General features: G+C 43.9%; 2 protein-coding genes across 3 annotated transcripts; one reads left to right on the top strand and one right to left on the bottom strand.

The window, feature by feature from the left end:
- Positions 1-613: 613 nt before the first annotated feature.
- Positions 614-8,724, top strand: LOC136484881 (uncharacterized). Its single transcript, XM_066481853.1, has 7 exons — positions 614-696; positions 1,808-1,975; positions 2,284-2,540; positions 2,632-2,860; positions 3,113-3,263; positions 4,251-4,498; positions 7,598-8,724. The coding sequence occupies exons 3-7, from the start codon at positions 2,507-2,509 to the stop codon at positions 8,598-8,600; spliced, it is 1,665 nt and encodes a 554-aa protein (XP_066337950.1). The 5' UTR covers positions 614-696; positions 1,808-1,975; positions 2,284-2,506; the 3' UTR covers positions 8,601-8,724.
- A 7,975-nt stretch (positions 8,725-16,699) lies between these two features.
- On the bottom strand, positions 16,700-17,977 carry LOC136484879 (uncharacterized). 2 transcript variants are annotated; one of them, XM_066481852.1, is made up of 4 exons: positions 17,695-17,969; positions 17,395-17,547; positions 17,110-17,239; positions 16,700-16,966 (listed from the first exon to the last, which is right to left on the bottom strand). In XM_066481852.1, the coding sequence occupies exons 1-4, from the start codon at positions 17,720-17,722 to the stop codon at positions 16,930-16,932; spliced, it is 348 nt and encodes a 115-aa protein (XP_066337949.1). In that variant the 5' UTR covers positions 17,723-17,969; the 3' UTR covers positions 16,700-16,929. The 2 variants fall into 2 exon arrangements, with proteins under 2 accessions (XP_066337949.1, XP_066337948.1); XM_066481851.1 differs by having other exon boundaries at positions 17,395-17,977.
- Between the last annotated feature and the right edge of the window lie 1,710 nt (positions 17,978-19,687).

The raw sequence follows: 19,687 nt of genomic DNA, 5'->3' as shown, positions 1-19,687 counted from the left end.
GTCACATTTTGTGTCAACAACTGGATTTTGCGAGCATGGCTCAGATTTACCCAAATTTAATTTATTTTGTTGTAGTTGTCTAACCGACTCGAATACAAAGATTTCCGATTGTCAACAATACAAAAAATATTCTTTTCGGTAATATCGTGGAAATAGCGTTCGCTGTGCGACCATTCTCACTGGTGTTGTGTCCAAAAAAGAACTGTTCGGGGGCAGTAGACATTCAACCTGTTCGCTGCTTGATTTATAGGCTTATAAGTCCAGCTGGTGCTGGTTTATTGTAAGAGGAAAATACTGTATCAATGACTGATAAGCTCTGGCTGAAACCAACGAGGACCGACAGAATCTCTGTGAGGATGCATGCAGGAAGACGTCACCCGGAAAAAATAAGAGACGAGTAGGGTACCTACCAGGCCGACAGAATCTCTGTGAGGATGCATGCAGGAAGACGTCAACCGGAAAAAATAAGAGACGAGTAGGGTACCTACAGAATCTCCGTGAGGATGCATGCAGGAAGACGTCACCCGGAAAAAAATAAGAGACAAGTAGGGTACCTACCAGCTTTATTACTACTTTGGTAGCAGCTAACGAGGTCTTCGTCCCTTCGGTCTTCCGAGCAAAAAGTCTTCGCCCCCTCGGCGTTGAGAAGGTGTGAGATGCAGTCATCCATCTTCAGTTCTCCACTGTGATTGCGAGGTGCGTGCCTCTGTCTGCTTGCCAAGGTTAGGAGGTAACATGATGGCTATGAATTAGTTCATCTTCTACTGATGTCTGATGGGATTCTGTTTTACTTCTTTCTCTCTCTCTCTCTCTCTCTCTTTTGAACTAGGACTCTGTTTTACTTTCGGAATGGTATTCCTCGAGTAGATCTGCATTTTCATTTTTCACCAGTCGACCTGTATTTTTTTAGTGCCGATGTGTTTTCAGTTTTCACAACTACATCTGCATTTTCTTTGACTTTTCAGTTTTCACCAGTAGATGTGTATTTTCTTTTCACCTTTCAGTTAGGCTGTAAGGTATAGTCTGTATGTGACAACTCCAAGATATTGTTGAACGAGAAGAAGAAGAAGACCATGGATCGCAAGCAAGCTCGAGTTTTTCCTTTTTTTTCTGGAAAGTTGTTGTTTAACTAACTATTAATTTTAACTTCTTGGAAACTTATTTGTGACCCAAATGTTCTACTCCTATAATTTGTTTATTATTAATACAAAGTTTTCAAATATCAACTCGATTGTTCCGCCACCAAGGACCGAGGTTCTCTGCGTTTTTTTCATCGTGCTAAGATGAAATCCTTTATTTCACCTGGTATGGTATTGATATTCTACAACTGCTTTTATCTATTGGCCCGTGGCCATCATAAATTGCTTTCAGATGGCATTGCTATTTTCAAAGCAGATCTGCGATGACCACCGTATAGGGATACAAGGCGGGTCGTCTGTGAATTTGTAAATAGGCTAAATTTTTGCGAGTTCACAAATATAAACCACAAAAATTTAGCTTATTTATAGGTTTGTGGTAAACCGCCTTGCATCCCTAGGTGCCACTGTAGCTTCGGTGCCTGAATAAGACTGCCTCCAATAGTTGTCTCACCCATGTCCCACTGGGTAATGTTGTTGGAGATAGCCTAACCCATGTCCCACTCCCACCTTCCACCAATTACTGCTCAGTAGGATGTCCGTTGTTCATGATAAAGCGTCGTAGGCAAGTCATTCTATTACTAATTATTCTGTCATTTGTTGCAAAAGCAAGAGCGGTGCAGTGGTATTAGAAAACAAGAAGGCTTCAGGATGCTAATTTTTATGTACAGGAGTAAATGCATATAACTTGAATAAGCGACGCCGAAGGAATGACAACAGTCCGAGAAAGTGCAACTGACAATCCAAGGAAGCTACCATACGAACTGATAAAATCTATTACAAATAATTTCTCCCAGGACCAGGAGCTTGGGCGCGGTGCGTTTGGACAAGTCTTCAAGGTAAAACTGTAAATGGTGCTTATATATATGCATGTGGACAAAACAAATGGTGCTTTAGTTATTTATTTACTTCATCAATTTCAAATTATAAGACATTTTATTTTTTCAACATACATTGCTTCTACTATATATCTAGAAATGTTGTATATTTAAGTGCATAATAAAAGTTATGTATCTAGAAAAGCCAAAACATCTTATAATTTAGAATGGAGAAAGTACTTATTTTGTTTGTTTCAAGTCCAATCCATACGAGCATAAAAATAATAGTAAGCTTTGTATGAGTAACTATAAAAGTTAATAATGAATAGGGAGTGCTGGAAGATGGAGAAGAGGTTGCTGTCAAGATGCTCCGTTTCATGGGTAATACCAATGACCAGCAGTTCGAAAACGAATTTGACATCCTTAAGCGCCTCAAGCATCCCAATATTGTCCGACTAGTAGGGTGGCAATGAAGCTAAAGAAGAACTTGTAGAGTACAATGGCAAACTAATAGTTTGTCAAAGGATACACAGGGCACTCTGCCTTGAATATATGCCCAAAGGAAGCCTTGGCAAGCTCCTTACTGGTTGGTCATTACCGTATAGCATGAATATTTTACCTGCAAAAAATGTGAATATAAAATTATTCGATGAGAACGTATGTTTTTTATCTTGCAGGTGAAAATCTTGGCAAGAATTGGCCTATATGCTACAAAATAATTAAGGGAATCTGCCGGGGTTTAGAATATCTTCAAGAGGGATTGGAGTTTCCCATTTTCCATTTTGATCTAAAACCAGATAATATACTGCTAAACGAAGAGATGATGCCAAAAATATCAGATTTTGGTTTATCTAGGCTCATTGGTGAAGAGAATACCAAAAAGACGTTGACTCCTCTAGGAACACTGTAAGAGTAATGCTCAAGTGGACAGAGCTTTTAATCAGCTGAATTGTATATATTCCTTAGACAAGTTTCATCTCCATAAAGCTCATTTCATCCCTCCATGAAACTTATTTCATCCCATGAATTTTTTATCACATCTCTCTTCATTAATATTATACCACATCAGCTTATTTAATGTCTATGAAACTCTTGTGAAATCTTGATTGAGACTGACCTTAATATCACCTTACCTTTGTCATTAATGTTGTGCTGCAGTGGATACCTACCGCCAGAGTTCATTAATTATCAAGTAATCTCGAAGGAGTTTGATATATACAGTTTAGGTGTTATAATTACAAAAATTATCACTGGAAATACAGGCTACTCAGATGTTGCCGACATGGGTGCCCAAGAATTTGTTGAACATGTAAGAATATGTTATTTAACGTTTTTCTATTAATACGTACTAGAGTTCCATCAGGAGCTTCTCATTGTGCCAAGTTCGCATCACACCATCTGACATACTAACAAAATACTCTTAGATTTACCATGTGTTAGTTTTTCGTATGTTGTATACTTTTTTTTTAGAAAACAGATTAGTTTCTTTCCTTTGCTTAAGCACACAGCCTGACTTTTATTACAAAGTTTTCGGCTATCCAGCTGCTACATACGGAAACCATTACATGAAAGAGGTAAAAAATTACAGGAAACCAAGTCTATTATTAATTATTCTCCTTTGGAAGCAAAAACAAAAGCAAAATCTATGGCAACGCCCTCCAATCATAAGGGTGCTGAACATATCGTTTCTCCGGTTCTCCCTTCATCAGTAGCAATGCCCAAAATCTCATTAGTCCTGTTGCTTTTGTCAACCTACGGTTAATGCATAAGTTTTTGTACTCTCTACATTCTAAATATAAATCTCTTAGTTTTTTCCAAGTAAAACTTCTCTAACTTTCATCAAGTTCATATTTATAGAATAATATATTAACATATAGAACACCAAATAAATGTTGCACTGATATATATTTAATAGCGAACTCGTTAAACTAATTTAAAATCGTTAATATTAGTGTATTTTTTTTCAATAAACTTGTTCAAAATTAAAGAAAGTTTTGGCTTAGGATAAACTAGAATACATTACTCTTTGGAATGAAGGGGTAAATTATAGTGCAGTCTGCAGACTCTTCAATCTACACGTTGTGTGCTTATATTGTTTAATTAGTTAGAGTAGATAAAAAAAACTCAAGTTTTGTAGTGCAAGAGGCTCATCTTCAGACCACCTGATTGTCCCAATTTCCTACGATTTTTATTGTTAAATATGAACCCATATTTGCAATAGGGCAGACTATTTTTTGTTGCTAGGTACGATCCCAATTTTCATTGATGTTAACTGTACTATGTTTTGACTTCGAAGGTTCATGAAAACTGGAAAAAATGTCTACAAGAGATACCCATGTACGCATCACTTGAAGTAGACTGCTATCAAGTGAAAAGATGCATCGTAATTGCACGAAGGTGCATGGAGAATGATAGACATAAAAGGCCTATAATAAAGGATATTGTGAGCGATTTGGACGAGATGGGAAATTTTAAACTTGACTCACAGCTGCCGTTGGAAAAGGTGTCATTATTGCCCATAAGAAAGAAAAAGAAACGGAAAAGGTACCATTTATTAATTTGTTGTGTGTAAACTATCAATCGTACAATACTCCGTTTATGTTGCAAAAAGAAGTCCTTTTGATAGAGACGCGGTCTTGAAAACATAACTTTGACTTCTTATTTATATAAAAATATTTATTGGAAAGTGATATATGTATATTTTTATGAAATGACTTTTCAAGACAAATCTACTCATATGGTTTTAACATTTTTTCCAAACTCAACAACTTAAAACTTTTTTATATTTGCAATATTTGATCCAAACCTTGTCCAAAACGACTTCTTTTAGCAACCTTGAGGGAGTATAACATTCTTCAGAAAAATTACCTATGTTCATAGTAAATTCAAAACGTGTGGTACATCATATGTCACTAGACTTTGTATGCATGTCTTATAGTATTGACATTTTTTGGAAACACTATAAAAAATGCCAAAATTTTTCAAATATATATTTTGGAAATATAAAAATGACAAAAATACTCCTATGCCACTTAATATTGATTTTATCACATCCTCCATTCAAAGATCGTTGGTCTTTGAACAAGAAGGCAAACCGATAATCCTTGAGCTACTCTCTCAGTCCTAGAACATTATGGATTTTTAGTTATCTCCAAACACCCTAAATTTAATAATTTTTGAAATAATATTTACTAATACTAAATGAGCTTAATTAGATACATTATGAAATGTATCTTTATAATTTATCTCTCTGATGTCGTAGATTGTACTACTCTTTTATGTAAACTTGATTGAACATAAATGTTAATTTGCGACAAACTAAATATATATATATATATATTTAGAAAGGACAGGAAAAACTTTGCTGCAATTTCTATTAGACGAAGAAAGGAAAAAAGGCAAGTGCCCGCCTAGTTTTTTTGAAAGGAAACTGGACCAAAAAACCATACAACTGAGGACACTAGTACAGAAATGATTTTTAGAGGCGCCTCCCTTTTCTAACAGAAGCGGTTGTCTTAGCACGCCGTCACTAACCTTCGTGGGAGGCACTGTAGCTATGCAACCGTTGCTAGAAATCAATTTTTAGAGACGGTTCCATTAAGAAATCAGCCTCTAAAAATATATTTATTTTTAGGGACGGTTCCGTTAAGAGAACTGTTTCTGAAAATGCTATTTTCAAGAATGGTTGCTTATGTCAACCGTCTCTGAAAATGAGTGATTTTTAAGTCAATCGCCTTTGAAAATCGATTTTCAAGGGCAGTTGGCTAAGTCAACCGTCCTTAAAAATAGTTGCAGCACAAATAAATTCATATCTTTTTTAAATGAAGTCGGAATTTATATCAGAATTGTAGAGCTCGACGAGATCTAAAACTTTGTAATTGATAGAATTTTTGTTTGAGATCATTTAGGGTTCCAAATATATAAATTAAGTCTCAGATTTTGAATTCCAAATTTTTGAATTTTTCAAATGACCTTGGATGGAGAAATGTTCTATATCAAATGACCTCCAAAGAGTGTTCCACTCACCCCAACTAGACAACTAACACAACTTATGGCACTACTTGCTCCTACTTGGTCAAATCAATCCAACTAAAACAACTAAATAACTGACAAGGACAGACGAAAAAACACGACACCAAACAGTCCATAAGACATGGAGTAACTGCGGAACTGGAAAGCCTAGCCAAGCTTCCAAGGAGGAAACGACACTAAAAGCGCCAACAAGATAGCCCGCCATGGGAAGGTTTTCACCTGCAACATGCGGGACGGTAGAAGGAGAGATAGAAAAGGACGTCTCCAAGAAGGGAACGACATCCGCAGACGTCGTCGTCCAAGCTTTCGCCCCGATCTCAAGAACTTCCAACACCATCGCCATCGGAGACCGAACCCTACCAGGGTGGTAGGGTGCAGTGATGGATCAGCAGCAACCCCTCTCAGCCACCACCCCTCAAGACGTCGGCCAGGAAAAGCGCAGGGCGAAGCCCGCCGAAGAGTCCGCTCCCCGTCGGAACTGACAAAGCTAGCCAGTGGCGAGAAGATCCAGCTAGCTCCGCCATGGAGGCCACAACCCAGACAAGGGGGTGGCAGATGGCGGGGAGAAAAGGACAGGGATCAGAAGAAGCCCTAATCACCCAGCCCACCAACATCCCAACCCATATCGAGCCGGCCCCACATCAACCATGCCACGCCCGGACTCTAGCAACCTCCGCCGCCCACACCGCCATGCCGCACAGCTGCTGTTGTTGTCGCCGAAATGGGAGAGCGGCCTACTCGACCGATGCCCGCCTCACCGCCATGGTTGCAGACACGAAAAAACGAGCAGGAGGACACCGCCCACGCCACCACGGCGTCGACGCCACACAACCAACGCAGTCGTCTATATCACCACGACGTCTGATGGCGCCAGGCTGCACCACCATGCCACCAATCCGCACCGACGCAGCCCAGCCATCACCGAAGGCGGTGCCAGCCGAGCGCCGATGCCGCACGCCGCTGCCACCGCAGGAGCGCTATATCTAGCCCCGGGAAGGCTGGATCCGGCCACCAGGACGCCGTATCCGCTGCCCAGATGCCTCACCGTTGTCACCACGACCTCCCACGCTACCATGGAGAGCAGCCCGCCGCCAGTCGAGTCCAGCACAGATCCAGCCCAGGGGCACCGGATCCGGCCACCACCACACCGGATCCGCACGGATCCAGGCCAAGGGGCGCCGGAACCTGGGCCACCAACGCCGGCGCCGCCAAGGCCAGCGGCCTACGTGCAGCGACCTCAACTGCCAAGGGGAAGGAAAGCAACCATGCAGCCGCTTTCCTTCTGCCCGTGCGGGCCTCCCGACGGAGCACTCCGGTGACGGCGAGGTGGAGAAGAGGGGGCAAGGGTGCGGCGGCGCGGACTGGTGGAGCCGCCCGGGCCGCCCGCTCGGGCGACGCGGGGGTGAGAGGGTCGTGTGAAACCCAAACTGAAAATATATCATATTTCAAGACGGATGAAGTGAGTATTTTTCTTCTATTTTCTGTTCTCGGTTTAGCTATGGTGTGACATGCTACTGTATTTATTTTGACTCGTGCCTGCACAAGTTGCGTCGTTGCGTTAATTAATTTATTCAAATATTATCCTTGTTTAATCAAACTGATTGTATGCAGGGCCAACGGTCTAGAGATTGGCTATCTACAGGGAGTGGGAGGTGCCTGCTCGGCTGCATCGCCGGATGGCATCTACCACGGTGCGAATCAAACATTCCCTGATCGGCCTCCAGACAATTTTGCTTGGCTGGATGAGCTACTACCACCCCAGACATTAGATTTCGACTATCTGCGATCAGGATTAGGATTGATGCCTGGACAGCAAAATGTTTGGGAGGCTCCCGCTCCCAAGCAAACAGACCCTGAGAAACAGAAACGTGGTAATGTGCACAGTGATCTTCTGTCCGAGATCTGCCATCCTGCCCACCCGGAGCACAAGCTGAAGCTGATGACGGCCGCCGGCGAGCCATTCTTGTGCAACGGCTGCAAGGAGCCCGGTCACGGGCCCAGGTACGTGTGCGATTGCGGCAGCGGGGGCCATACCTTCGACCTCCACACACGTTGCGCCCTCGCAGGGGATCCTCTGTTCGATCTCCACACTCTGGTGCATCCGCTGTTCGGCTACGGCAAGCAGTTCGAGTTCCGCTTCCTCCACGAGGCCCCGTCGCCCCCTGTCCAGGAGGGGAGGAGGGTCTGCGACGCCTGTGGCGAGGCCACGAGGGGTTTCGCCTACCACTGCTCCGATCAAGACGTCGACATCCACCCGTGCTGCGCGTCCCTGCCGGACCGCATTATCCAGGACGGCCGTGCCTTCGACCTCCACCGGAGGGCGTCGCGGCCGTGTGCCTTGTGCCCAGAGAATGAGGGCCAACGCCGTTGGTTCTGGGCGTACCGCTGCTACGTGGACGGCGATGAGGTTGTAGAACTGCACGTGGCGTGCCTCAAGGAAATGGCTCGCCGCAGCTGGGAGGCCTGCTACCTTAACCGGGACTTGGTTGACGGCGCCCTGAATGCCGACAGCATGCTTGAGAACATGATTAGCAGCACCTTCGGCGAGATTGCAGGGACCCTTGGTAGCTTTATCACGGCGCTGGTTTTTGGCAGCTTGGTTGTCAAGATGTAGCGGCCTTTGCAGGGCAGCACGGTTTTAATTTGGGAATCTCGGTGGAGCCAAAAGCCACAGCATTGTATGAAGATGTGTGTGACGACCCATTGTCTGCTTTTACTAGAATATCTGTATGTTTGTATACTATTTTTCAACAAGTGCATATGCATGGACTGGTTTGTACAAACTAATTAATAGACACCTATGTGTTATAGAAAAACATTTCAGACATAATGAATAAATATTGATAAATTTTTACTAGTCAATTCATATTTATTATACAGAAAATAATTGAATTTTGCAGCGATACAATATGGTATGTCAACATATCCTCCCGACTCAAAATCACTGATTCAGTTTTTAAACATTCTGGAAGAATTCCGAGATCTTCGCCTTGCACAATGGAACTTCAGAATTGTAATGAAAGCAAAGTTGCTACCTCTGCTTGAGCAACAAAAGGCCTATTGGAGACAAAGAGGAGCCATCAAATGGGTGAAATTAGGAGTTGCAACAACAATGTTCTTCAATGCAAATGCTACAATTAGACACATAGGCAACCTTATTACTCATCTAGAAGAAAGAGAGGGCTCCATCCTTACTGCACACAAGGACAAAGAGCGGCTACTTTGGGAAAGTTTCAAGGAGAGATTGGGGCAGACAGATTTTAGTGGGTTTGCTCTTGATCCAACTGAAATTCTAGAAAGAAGGGAAGATCTAGGTTTTCTTGAGGAACCATTCCTAACCAGTGAGATAGATCCTGTCATCAAAAACCTCCTAAATGACAAACCACTAGGACCAAATGGTTTTAATAATGAGTTCCTAAAAGTCTATTGGGCAACCATCAAGGAGGATTTTCTATAAACTATGCAATGACTTCCACAACAACAGTCTGTGTATGAGGAGCATCAATTCTTCTCTCATTACTTTTATCCCAAAGATAGATGGTGCCAGGACTGTACTAGATTATAGGCCAATTTCCCTACTCAACTCTTCAGTCAGACTCTTGACCAAACTGCTAGCAAATAGGTTGCAAACAGTGACCACCAAGCTAGTCCATAGAAGTCAATATAGTTTTATTAAAAATAGGACTACCCACGACTGCCTAGCTCGGTCACTGGAATATTTGCACTTATGTCACAACTCAAAGAAGGAAATTGTTATTCTAAAGCTGGATTTTGAGAAGGCTTTTGACAAGATGGAATACCAAGCAATGCTCACTATAATGGAGAAAAAAGGCTTTGGACAGAAGCTGCTACGATGGATGAACCAAATTTTTTCTTCAGCAACCTCAGCAGTACTCCTAAATGGGACACCTGGAAAAACCTTCAATTATTTAAGAGGAGTGAGGCAAGGTGATCCCCTTTCACTTCTCCTCTTTGTGCTAGCTGCCGACTTCCTACAGTCACTGGCGAACCGAGGCAAAGAGCTAGGGCTACTCAGATTACCAATTTCCTTAGAATCAAACAATGACTTCCCAATCATTTAGTATGCTGATGACACATTGATTATCCTTGATGGTGATGCCAGGCAGGGTTTTTTTTTTCTAAAATCTGTCATTAACACTTTCACTGAATCCACAGGGCTAAGAGTGAACTTCCAAAAGTCCATGATGCTACCTATTAACATGATAGAAGAAATACTTGACTTGGTTACTAGCTAGGACTTTTGGGTGCTCCAAAGGGTCACTGCATATGCACGGACTGGTTTGTACAAACTAATAGGCACCTATTATGTTAAAAAAACCATTTCATACATAATGAATAAATATTAATAAATTTGTTTACTAGTCAATTCATATTTATTATATAATAAATAATTGAATTTTGCAGTGATACAATAGGGTATGTCAACATATCCTAGTATAATTTAAATATTTATGTGTGATATGACGTATTGCTAAGTTCATATCTCCTTTGTTCGTACTACAGAAAGCATATATTATAGATATAAATTAGATGAGGGTACTTAAAATATTTTTGCACAATTTCTATAAATAAATGTCAGCATGCACTGTCATTCCCATTTCTCACCATCTTCATCTTATTCCCTACCTCCCTGTAACACCCCGGTGTTATGCCTACATTTAGGCACTGCTAATCATACATATCATGTATCATCAAGCATCCTAATCATACATGCATAATCTTGCATATAACAACTGAAACATTACTTCGAAACATACAAAACATGTTTGTGAAAAGTAAATGATGCATACACTTATTAGAGTTGTTTTGCTCTGATTCTTGCTTGCTAGTTGAGTAGAAATTGTTGGTTATGCTTGTAAATCATCTAGAATTGTTTAGCACAATTTTTGGAGCAAGGTTTGTATTCAAATTAATTCAAAAATTTTGCTTCCAAAGTAATTTCCCAAAATTAGGGTTTTGAGTTAAAATTTAACTTTGAGTCTATAATTTAAAATCTAGATAGAATTGGACTTTGGTCATAAAAGCAAAGTTGTAGGGAATTAAATTCTAAGCAACTTTCATTTTTGGTCCATTTTCAAAAGATGTCATTTTCTTGCTCAAAATGAGATTTGAAAAACTGGAATTGAAAATCTCTTGATAATTTAAATTGAAAATCTTCATTTTTCCTTAACGGGCCACCGCCTCGCTTCTGGCCCGACAGCCGAAGCCGGCCCAGCCAGCCTCCCACCCGCGCGCCTCGCGCTTCTCCCGCGCCGGCCCACAGCGCCCCGGCCCAGCCCAGCGCGCCGGCTCTTTCTCCCGCTCGCCCGCACTCGCGCGCCCGTCGCAGCGCCACGCCGCGACCGCGGCAGAGGAATCCCGCCGCGTGGCGACTCCGCGCCGGCGTCGCCCGCCGCGCGGCAGCCGCGGCCTGACACCGCGCCCACGCGCCCGCCTTCACCTGCTGGTGCCCGCGCACTCGCTCACTCGCGCCCGCGCTCCCTTTTCTCCCCCTCCAGAGCCGAGCGCTCGAGCTCCGCCCTCGCCGCGCCCGCAGCTCCGCCGGCGTTGAGCTCTCGCACCGCCGCGCCATTTCCCGATTGCTCGCGCCCACAGCTCCGTCTCGCCTCCCTTCGGCTCACGCTCGCGCTTGCGCCGCCTTCCGAGCCCTGGGTGAGCTTCCCCGCGTCTCGCCACCGACGTCCATGGCGCCGCCGTGCTCGGCCGCCGTGGAGCGTCCTCTTCCTCCCCTTCTCAGCCGTGCTTGGCTGCCTGCTCGCTTTCGCCATTGCCTCGCACACCTCCTGCGCTCGTTTGCTTGCGCTGCCGTGGCCGGAGATGGCCGCCAGCCGCTGGCCGAGCCGCGCCGTCGCGCCAGCGCGCGCCCCGGCGAGGCACCCTGCCTCGGCTGGCCAGGCCGAGCCAGGCCGTGGGTTGACGCCCTGTTGGGCCGTCTTCCTTCCCTCGCGCTCGGGCCGCGCAGGCCGGTTGTGGCCGTGGGCCAACTGTTCCCCACGGGCCGGCCCAGTATTTCTTAAATGAATTGATTTCCATTTATTATTTGTTAATTGAAATCTGAAATGGTTTGAAAAATATTTGGGTGATCAAACTTGCTCCAAATTTGTTGAAACAAATTTTGCTAGGTTCCTTATCATCAGATCTACTTGGAAAAATTATTGCATGTCATTTTTGGGATATTTTTCTGTAGGATTTTATTTAATCATGGATATTGCTGATAACTTGAAAAATATGTAGAAAAATCTATAGGCTTCAGAAAAATATGATTTCAAGTTTGTTAATCTTATTATGTAATGTACTTCCTAGGAAAAATATGTTTCATGCATGTGCTGTGGGAAAATTTTGAGGTGTAGTTCAAGTACCTTTAATGGCTGAATTTTGTTATTTTTGCTAGAGAGCAAAATTTGTATAAAACATGCATGTGGTAATTTTTGTACAGTTATTATTGACTGTTTAGAACTTAGGAAAAATACTAAATCTGTTGGTTGACACTTTTCATAGTGCAAAGTAATTTCATGCTCATTTTTATGCTATAGCTTGTCATTTTTGTGTAGGATAGTTTACTTATCCAAATGCCATGAAATTTTTATGGTAGTCTGTTTAGGGTAGTATTATGCTACTGTAATTTTCTCAGATTTTTAGGAGCATCAGAAATATATGTTGCTATTCAAACCTATTATTAATTAGGGTTTAAGCAAGTGTTGCTTTAAGTGTGATTAAGAAATTAGTAAAGCTTTGGTGTATCTTTGAAGCATTTCATAAGATATGTTAACTCAACATATTAGTAGTAGAAGAGGATGCAGTAGATGACATGTGCTTGTAGTATAGTTTCTTGGATGATGTTGACTACCTTGCATTAAACATATCCATCGCATTCATCTCCTTCGATGCACCGTTTGCATAATCACTTACGCTCATTGCATCATACAGGATCGCAAACCGAGAACCCAGTCGTCATACCCGAGGAGTCCGAGGAGCAGCTCTGTAACATCCCGGCCCAGGGCTTAACAGGATTAATAGGATACTCATACCAATAAGTTGCAACTTCTTTTTCGGAAGCCCATCTGCAAATAACTCCAAGGTTAAGCGTGCTTGGCCTGGAGCGATGGGTGACCGACCGGGAAGTTCTTCCCGGGTGCGCACGAGTGAGGACAAAGTACGCAGAAAAAGACCTGTGTTGGTCTGTGAGGGCAGTCTATATCCTAGACAGGCTGCCAGATGTAAGCGGGCTCGACCTCGGAGAGGCGGGACGTTACAGAATGGTATCAGAGCCGACTCTCGCGGTTTCACGGGCGCGTGTGTCGCAGTTGCGCAGGCATGGTGCGCATGGCTGGTGTGGATCCGGCGTGGTCACACAGCATGGCACATGCGCTGGCTCTGGACACACGGACGTGGCCAAGAGAGGACGCTCCTGGCTTGGGATTGATCGACGAGGACGTCGATCTCTTAAGGGGGTGAGGATGTAACATCCCGGCCCAGGGCTTAACAGGATTAATAGGATACTCATACCAATAAGTTGCAACTTCTTTTTCGGAAGCCCATCTGCAAATAACTCCAAGGTTAAGCGTGCTTGGCCTAACTCCAAGGTTAAGCGTGCTTGGCCTGGAGCGATGGGTGACCGACCGGGAAGTTCTTCTCGGGTGCGCACGAGTGAGGACAAAGTACGCAGAAAAGACCTGTGTTGGTCTGTGAGGGCAGTCTATATCCTAGACAGGCTGCCAGATGTAAGCGGGCTCGACCTCGGAGAGGCGGGACGTTACAAGCTCGAGGTGCAGCAGCAGGAAGTGCCAGAAGCCGACGAGGAGGACGTTGAGGAACTTCCGGAGTGCCCCGATCACCGCCCGAGCTCCTTCGAGAGAGGCAAGCCCCGGAGCATTTTTCTCCCGGTTTGCAATGATTTAATTAAATGCTTTACTTTAATTGATGCATTACGTTCAGGAGTTGTTTGCAACCGTTGCTGCATTATACCTTGCTTACCTTTGTTATACTATATCCTTGTTACCCTGGTATCCGCAGTCGAGTCAATGCTTAGCTGGCTTAGACCGGTAGAAGTCGGGTGATTTCCTGTCACCTGCGAGCTATAGGTGGTTACCTGGATCTGCTTGGATGACTATGAAGTCATGGTATAACTAAGTGTTAAATGAAGTTGAGACCGGACGGAGACTTGCAGAGTTTTGGACTGTAGTGTTTCCGTCTGTGTCGATTAAGGACCGACCGTTGTTGGGCCTCGAGTCATGTTGAACGCATGCCTTACATTTAGCTGGCCGGATAAAGTACCTTCCGACCGCGAAGCTGGGAGATTTTTCGGGCCGAGTGGATTGCCCGCAGCGCACTGTGCCGAAGCAGGTGTGGTAGGACACGGGGGCGGGATGATAAGGCCAAAGTGCAGTCAGTCGGCCCCTGGGTACATGTGGTTCCTGGCAAACTCGAGATTCCTGGAAAGTTGACTCAGTGATCAATATCTCACTTTAGCGGGTGAGTGAGATTTGTGTAAGGAATAAATCACCAGCTGGTTAGGAATCGATTCGAATCGCCATCGCTCCTGGATAGTGAGCACTTGACTTGAGTTACTTCATCGTAGTAAATGCTATGGAACACTTGGACAGTTATAGTGAATATGATAGTATGGAAGTTGTTTAATGATCATTGGTTATCATTATCTGCTTAATCACATGTTTACTCTAGTATAGGTGCAATTCTAGTTGACAGGTTAATAATAATTAACTTGGAAATAATGCTTTTAGAAAGGTTCTTGAAATGCTAAAAATGCTTCTTTTTGCAAATGAGTCAGCTACCCTACTATAAAGCCCTTCATAATCCTTGGTGTCAATTATTTTCGGTTATGTCGGGTAAGTCTGGCTGAGTACCTTCTCGTACTCAGGGTTTTATTCCCACTTGTTGCAGATGGGCAGATGTATTATGGCTACTGTATCAACTGCCTGTATCCTGCGATGGGTGATGCTTAGGACCATGGGCATGGTCATTCCTTACGTCTCATCTGATGCTTTTGTTGGAGATGATCATTCGCTGGCACTATATTTAAACTCCGCGTGAGTGTGTGTGGTTTGAACAAATGACTTCCGCTATTTTCATTCAAACTGGTTTTGTAATAACTATGTTGAAACTCTGATGTATTTGAGATTGCGAACTTTTATGTAATATGTGATGGTGACCGCTAAACTTATTACGATCGTGGCTGGGACACGAGTTGGTTTGAAATCCTTCGTGATTTCACGGACTACCGGATTATATGAGCTTAAGTTTGCTCAATCGTCTGCTCTGGCGGATGATTTTCTTACTTAATTTCGTATAATTAGTCGGTTCTGTTACACTCCCCCATCTTATTGTGCTCCTACTCCTTTTTCCTACCTGTTTTCTGTCTCATGTAACTCCCATTCACCTTCTTAACCCTTTTCTCTCTATACCCCCTTCCATCCTCTTAAACCAAAGCAATTAAAAAATTGATTATCATTTTATAAATAGGATGACACGACAATAGGTACGATTTCATATTGTTCTAACACATTGAAGGACTAAATTTAACTCATTTAGGTATCGGTCTAGTGCAACACTCTATACTGTCTTTTATCATGTGTAATTCAAGAACTTGATTAGGGTTATTATCACCTTTATGGTTTCAAATCATGCGATGAAAAGATCCATTCCATCGATGCCTCATCCTTTAATGATGTGACCATATTGATTCTTGATGGCCCTTTATCAAACTGAACTTACTATAAGCAAGCTTGGACATATGCATAAATGTAATTTGTAAAAAGTTGCATAATTATATTCATTATTATTTAAATATTGCAAGGACATTGAGTCCTAGCATTTTTAAATAGAGTGATATACTGTCCTTGTAGTTAAAATATATGTTTGCTTTTCATCCTAATAAACTTAACTAACTTGAGTTTAGTGAAAAAACATGATAAGAAATACCATTATTGGAGTGTTGTTATAGCTTCACCTTTTGTTAAATCTATTTGCACAAAATGAAACATTTTTTTTTGCTTCCCCCAAACTCTAGAGCACCATGGTAAGATTGAAATATTCAGGTAGTGTGGATGGATGGGGAATATCAAATCCCACTGCTCTGGGAACTCAAAGCAGGGGGTGCCTCATGACATTTCTACAAGCTTGATTCAGAGATCAGCCATTAAGTCAACCAAAGATGAAGGGCAACGCAATATACCATTGTGCTGACGGTTGACCATGTTGCACTATATCAGGTACATAAGTATCTTGTGCAAACTATGCTAGATCCAAGTGACAACAACCTTGAGGATAAATGTGCCTAATTTGAACTCCAATCACTACTGACCAATCGATTCAGGCCGAAGCCGACCAATGGGCCGGAGCACGCGGGCTACGTGCGCTGGCGCAGGGCTAGGACGTTGTCAAGATAGCCATGGATTAGGAGCGTTGTTTTTCATGATGTAGTGTACACAAAAACTAACTGCCGGGAGCGGAACTCTTGTATTATAAACTCATTCTTCTAATACAATGATATGCACACTCGTGCGTATTCGAGAAAAATCACTACTGACCAATCGACAAGTGAGAGACTCATTTTGGCACCATGCTCATTGCACTAATTAGTAATCACCCCATATCCTCGAAGCTAGATCAGACTTTGCTGCAGCTGAAGAGGCACCGTGGTGTTTATTTATCCATCATATATACCAAATCATATGAAACGATCAGATTTAAATCATTGAGCACAATCCAACTGATGGATCATAAATAGATTCACTGACTGCATCTGCAATTCTGCACGCAGTTGTACAAATGAATAGCGCTAGCATGGGGAAGAACTAACAAAGATCTCAACATTTCTCTATACATCAAAACAAGCACAGCCGTGCAATCTCGCTCTAACTTCGTCAATAACGTGGCCGACCACGGATGTCTTGACTCTTGAGCTACCTCGTGCTTCTGCCGCCGGTGAAGCACATGTGGCTTTTGATAGCAACCACACAACCGCCACACCAAGCAAAAATAATTAAGGACACAAAGCAGTGTCGTCGTCAGTGAGTATACTTGAGCTCTAGAGATGGTACCATTTTCTATATCAATTGAAGCAGACGTTGCGTGCTACTTACCATTTGTCAATCCAGCTCAGCTTCCTTTCAGGTTCAACAGCAGGAGCAGGAGCAGGAGGAGCAACAGCAGCTGTTGCTGAAAGAGGAGCTACAGCAGTGTTCGTGTTGCTAAGGCGGCCTTTATAGTATCCTGCTCGTATACCAAATCAAAGGAATCAAACAGAGCACTTGAAACTGCATATGGACAGACGCTACTGGCATCAAACAGGACTTTGAAAGAAAAGTCCAAGCGAGGGATTAGGTGTGAGATTTGAGAAGAAAAGTTTGGATCTGTTTAACACACACCAGGAACGCCATGGACATGAGTGTGGTTGGCGACCTGGTCGCCAACATCCTGCCGTGGCTGCGGCTGTGCTGCTTCCAGCGGCGGTGCCGGCACTGCCTGAACTTGTTGCGGATCGTACTCCAGGCCCAGGGGACGGCCACTGTAGTAGCCATCTGCAGCCACAGAAAACCAGTGAAGAATCAAAGTGATTTGCACAAGGGAAACGAGAGTAGTCTGCACGCTACTGCCTATCGTTTCGATCGAGCTTGTTTTTGTGTTTTCAGAAATGGTAAGGTAGATGTCAAGGCTGAGCAGCATACCGGCAGGATTGCCCGAGGCGTCGGCCATGGCGAGTCTCCGGCAGCCTCCTCCGGAGAGAGTGGGACGATGAGCGAAGAGGAGGAAGCCGGTGGAGCACCGCCTCCGCTGCCGGCCTCTGCTTCTTGGATAGATGGAAGTGGGATGTGGGAGTAGACAGTAGAGCAGGGAGCAGGTGCCTTTGGGGAGGCAGCTTCCTTAACGCGGAAATGGAATTGACTTAGAGTGAGAAGACTCTGGGTACTTGCTTCAGAAGGAACCTTGTTGGGAAAAAAAATCATGCAATACATCTATCAAAGGGAAATAATAAAGGGTGCCTCCTTGCTCCTACAATGGTCCTTCTCTAAGGGGCTGTTCTGGTTGAGACCCTACCAGAAGATTTTTAGACAGCAAAAACACCGCATAGGATTTTGGCTTCAACCAAAAAGCAAGTACACTAAATACATATTTGGTACAGCTTATAAGTTGTTTTTGGCCAAAATAAGCTAAAATTAATAGTCAGTTGGCATATTTTTTTGCAGCTTAGTCCGACCGTGATTATTCCCACCACCCCATTTTACACCCTATTTTACAGTAATAAACATATAGTCTTTTACTTGTATGCCATTAAAAAAGATGGTCTAATCGTCTATGTCCCTAAAAAGTTCGATCTATCGTCAGTGTCCAAGCTCAAAAAACTTTTCCCTCTCACGCTATTTTGTCCGCCTTCTGTTTGATTTGCGCCGTTTGGCTATCCTGACGAGTGGGGTCCGCTGTGGCAAATGACCTCAGTTGCCCCTTGCCGTTGGAATTAGAGGTGGAGGCCGTGTTGACCGGTATTGACCGCTCTCACTCTCCTCATCTGGCTCGACTCCTCCGCTCCCTCCGCTCGACTCCTCCGCTCCCTCCTCTATCCCATCACCGAAACCCAAACCCTAGCAGCGATTGTGGGCGGTGGCGTCGGGCGACTGAGCGTCAGCGGGCTGCGGCGGCTGAGGGGAGACAAGAATCCCATCCCTGGTTGCGGCGGGGCATGGGATAGTGGAGCAAGGGAGGTACCGTGGGCAGCCCGGATTGGCGGCGCATGGCGGCGAACATGGCGGCGGCCGAGCGCCCTTCATGCTTTCGAGACGGGTGAGTTCCTCTTCTCCTTCGCTTGCTTGTTCGTGGTGATTGTGGAGAGCTAGGATTGTTGTTGCTTGCTCTTGCTAGTTTGTTTCCCCCTTTGTGATTGTTGTTGTTCATCTGTAGGATGGACCCAATTAGTAGCTACAATCTAGAGTTTCGGATTATTGCTGAAAATATGTGTGGGGGGAAGTGGTATGGCGTGAGTGAAGTTGTGGATGCTGATCGTGCAAACTACAGACATGTGGTTGAAGGTATTGTGGATAAGTATCATGGGCGCTATGGGGATACTTACAGTGTGTTTTACTGGTGCCATGACACAAAGATGAACATCCCCCTCACCAATGACCATGACTTAGTTGAAATGTTTGCCAAAAATAAAGCTTCCAAGTGTTGTTGGATGAGTACAGCATGTGCAGATGATGACATAGAATCAACCCAGACACAGAGCACAGCATGTGCAGATGATGACATTCTGGCAAACCCAAACCCAGAGAATGAGCATATGGGTGTTGATGATGAAGGTTTGTACCTTGACCTTCCACCACCTCCAAAGCCACAGCAACCAACACCTCCAGAAGATCAGATCCAAACTGCCACCACTGAAAGGTGTCCAAGTCCAAAGCCAACTGAATCTGAAACTGAGAGTGATAGTCCAAAGCCAGCTGAATTTGAAACTGAGAGTGATGCTAGTTCAGGGTCTGATGATGAGTTTGATCCTGAAATGGACCCTGATGAGGCAGATGAAATGGTTAAGGACCATGAGCCTGACTACATGGCACCTCTTGATTATGATAAAAGAACCCCCCCCATGTGTGTTGGAAGCATGTATCCAGACATGTTTGAATTTAAGATGGCTTTAGCTACTCATGCTGCAATAAAAGAGAATCG

The sequence above is a fragment of the Miscanthus floridulus genome, chromosome 10 (genome assembly GCF_019320115.1).
Source record: "Miscanthus floridulus cultivar M001 chromosome 10, ASM1932011v1, whole genome shotgun sequence".
Lineage (NCBI taxonomy): Eukaryota > Viridiplantae > Streptophyta > Magnoliopsida > Poales > Poaceae > Miscanthus > Miscanthus floridulus.
Note: the sequence above shows the minus strand (reverse complement) of the source record. Positions and strands in the feature narration are given on the sequence as shown.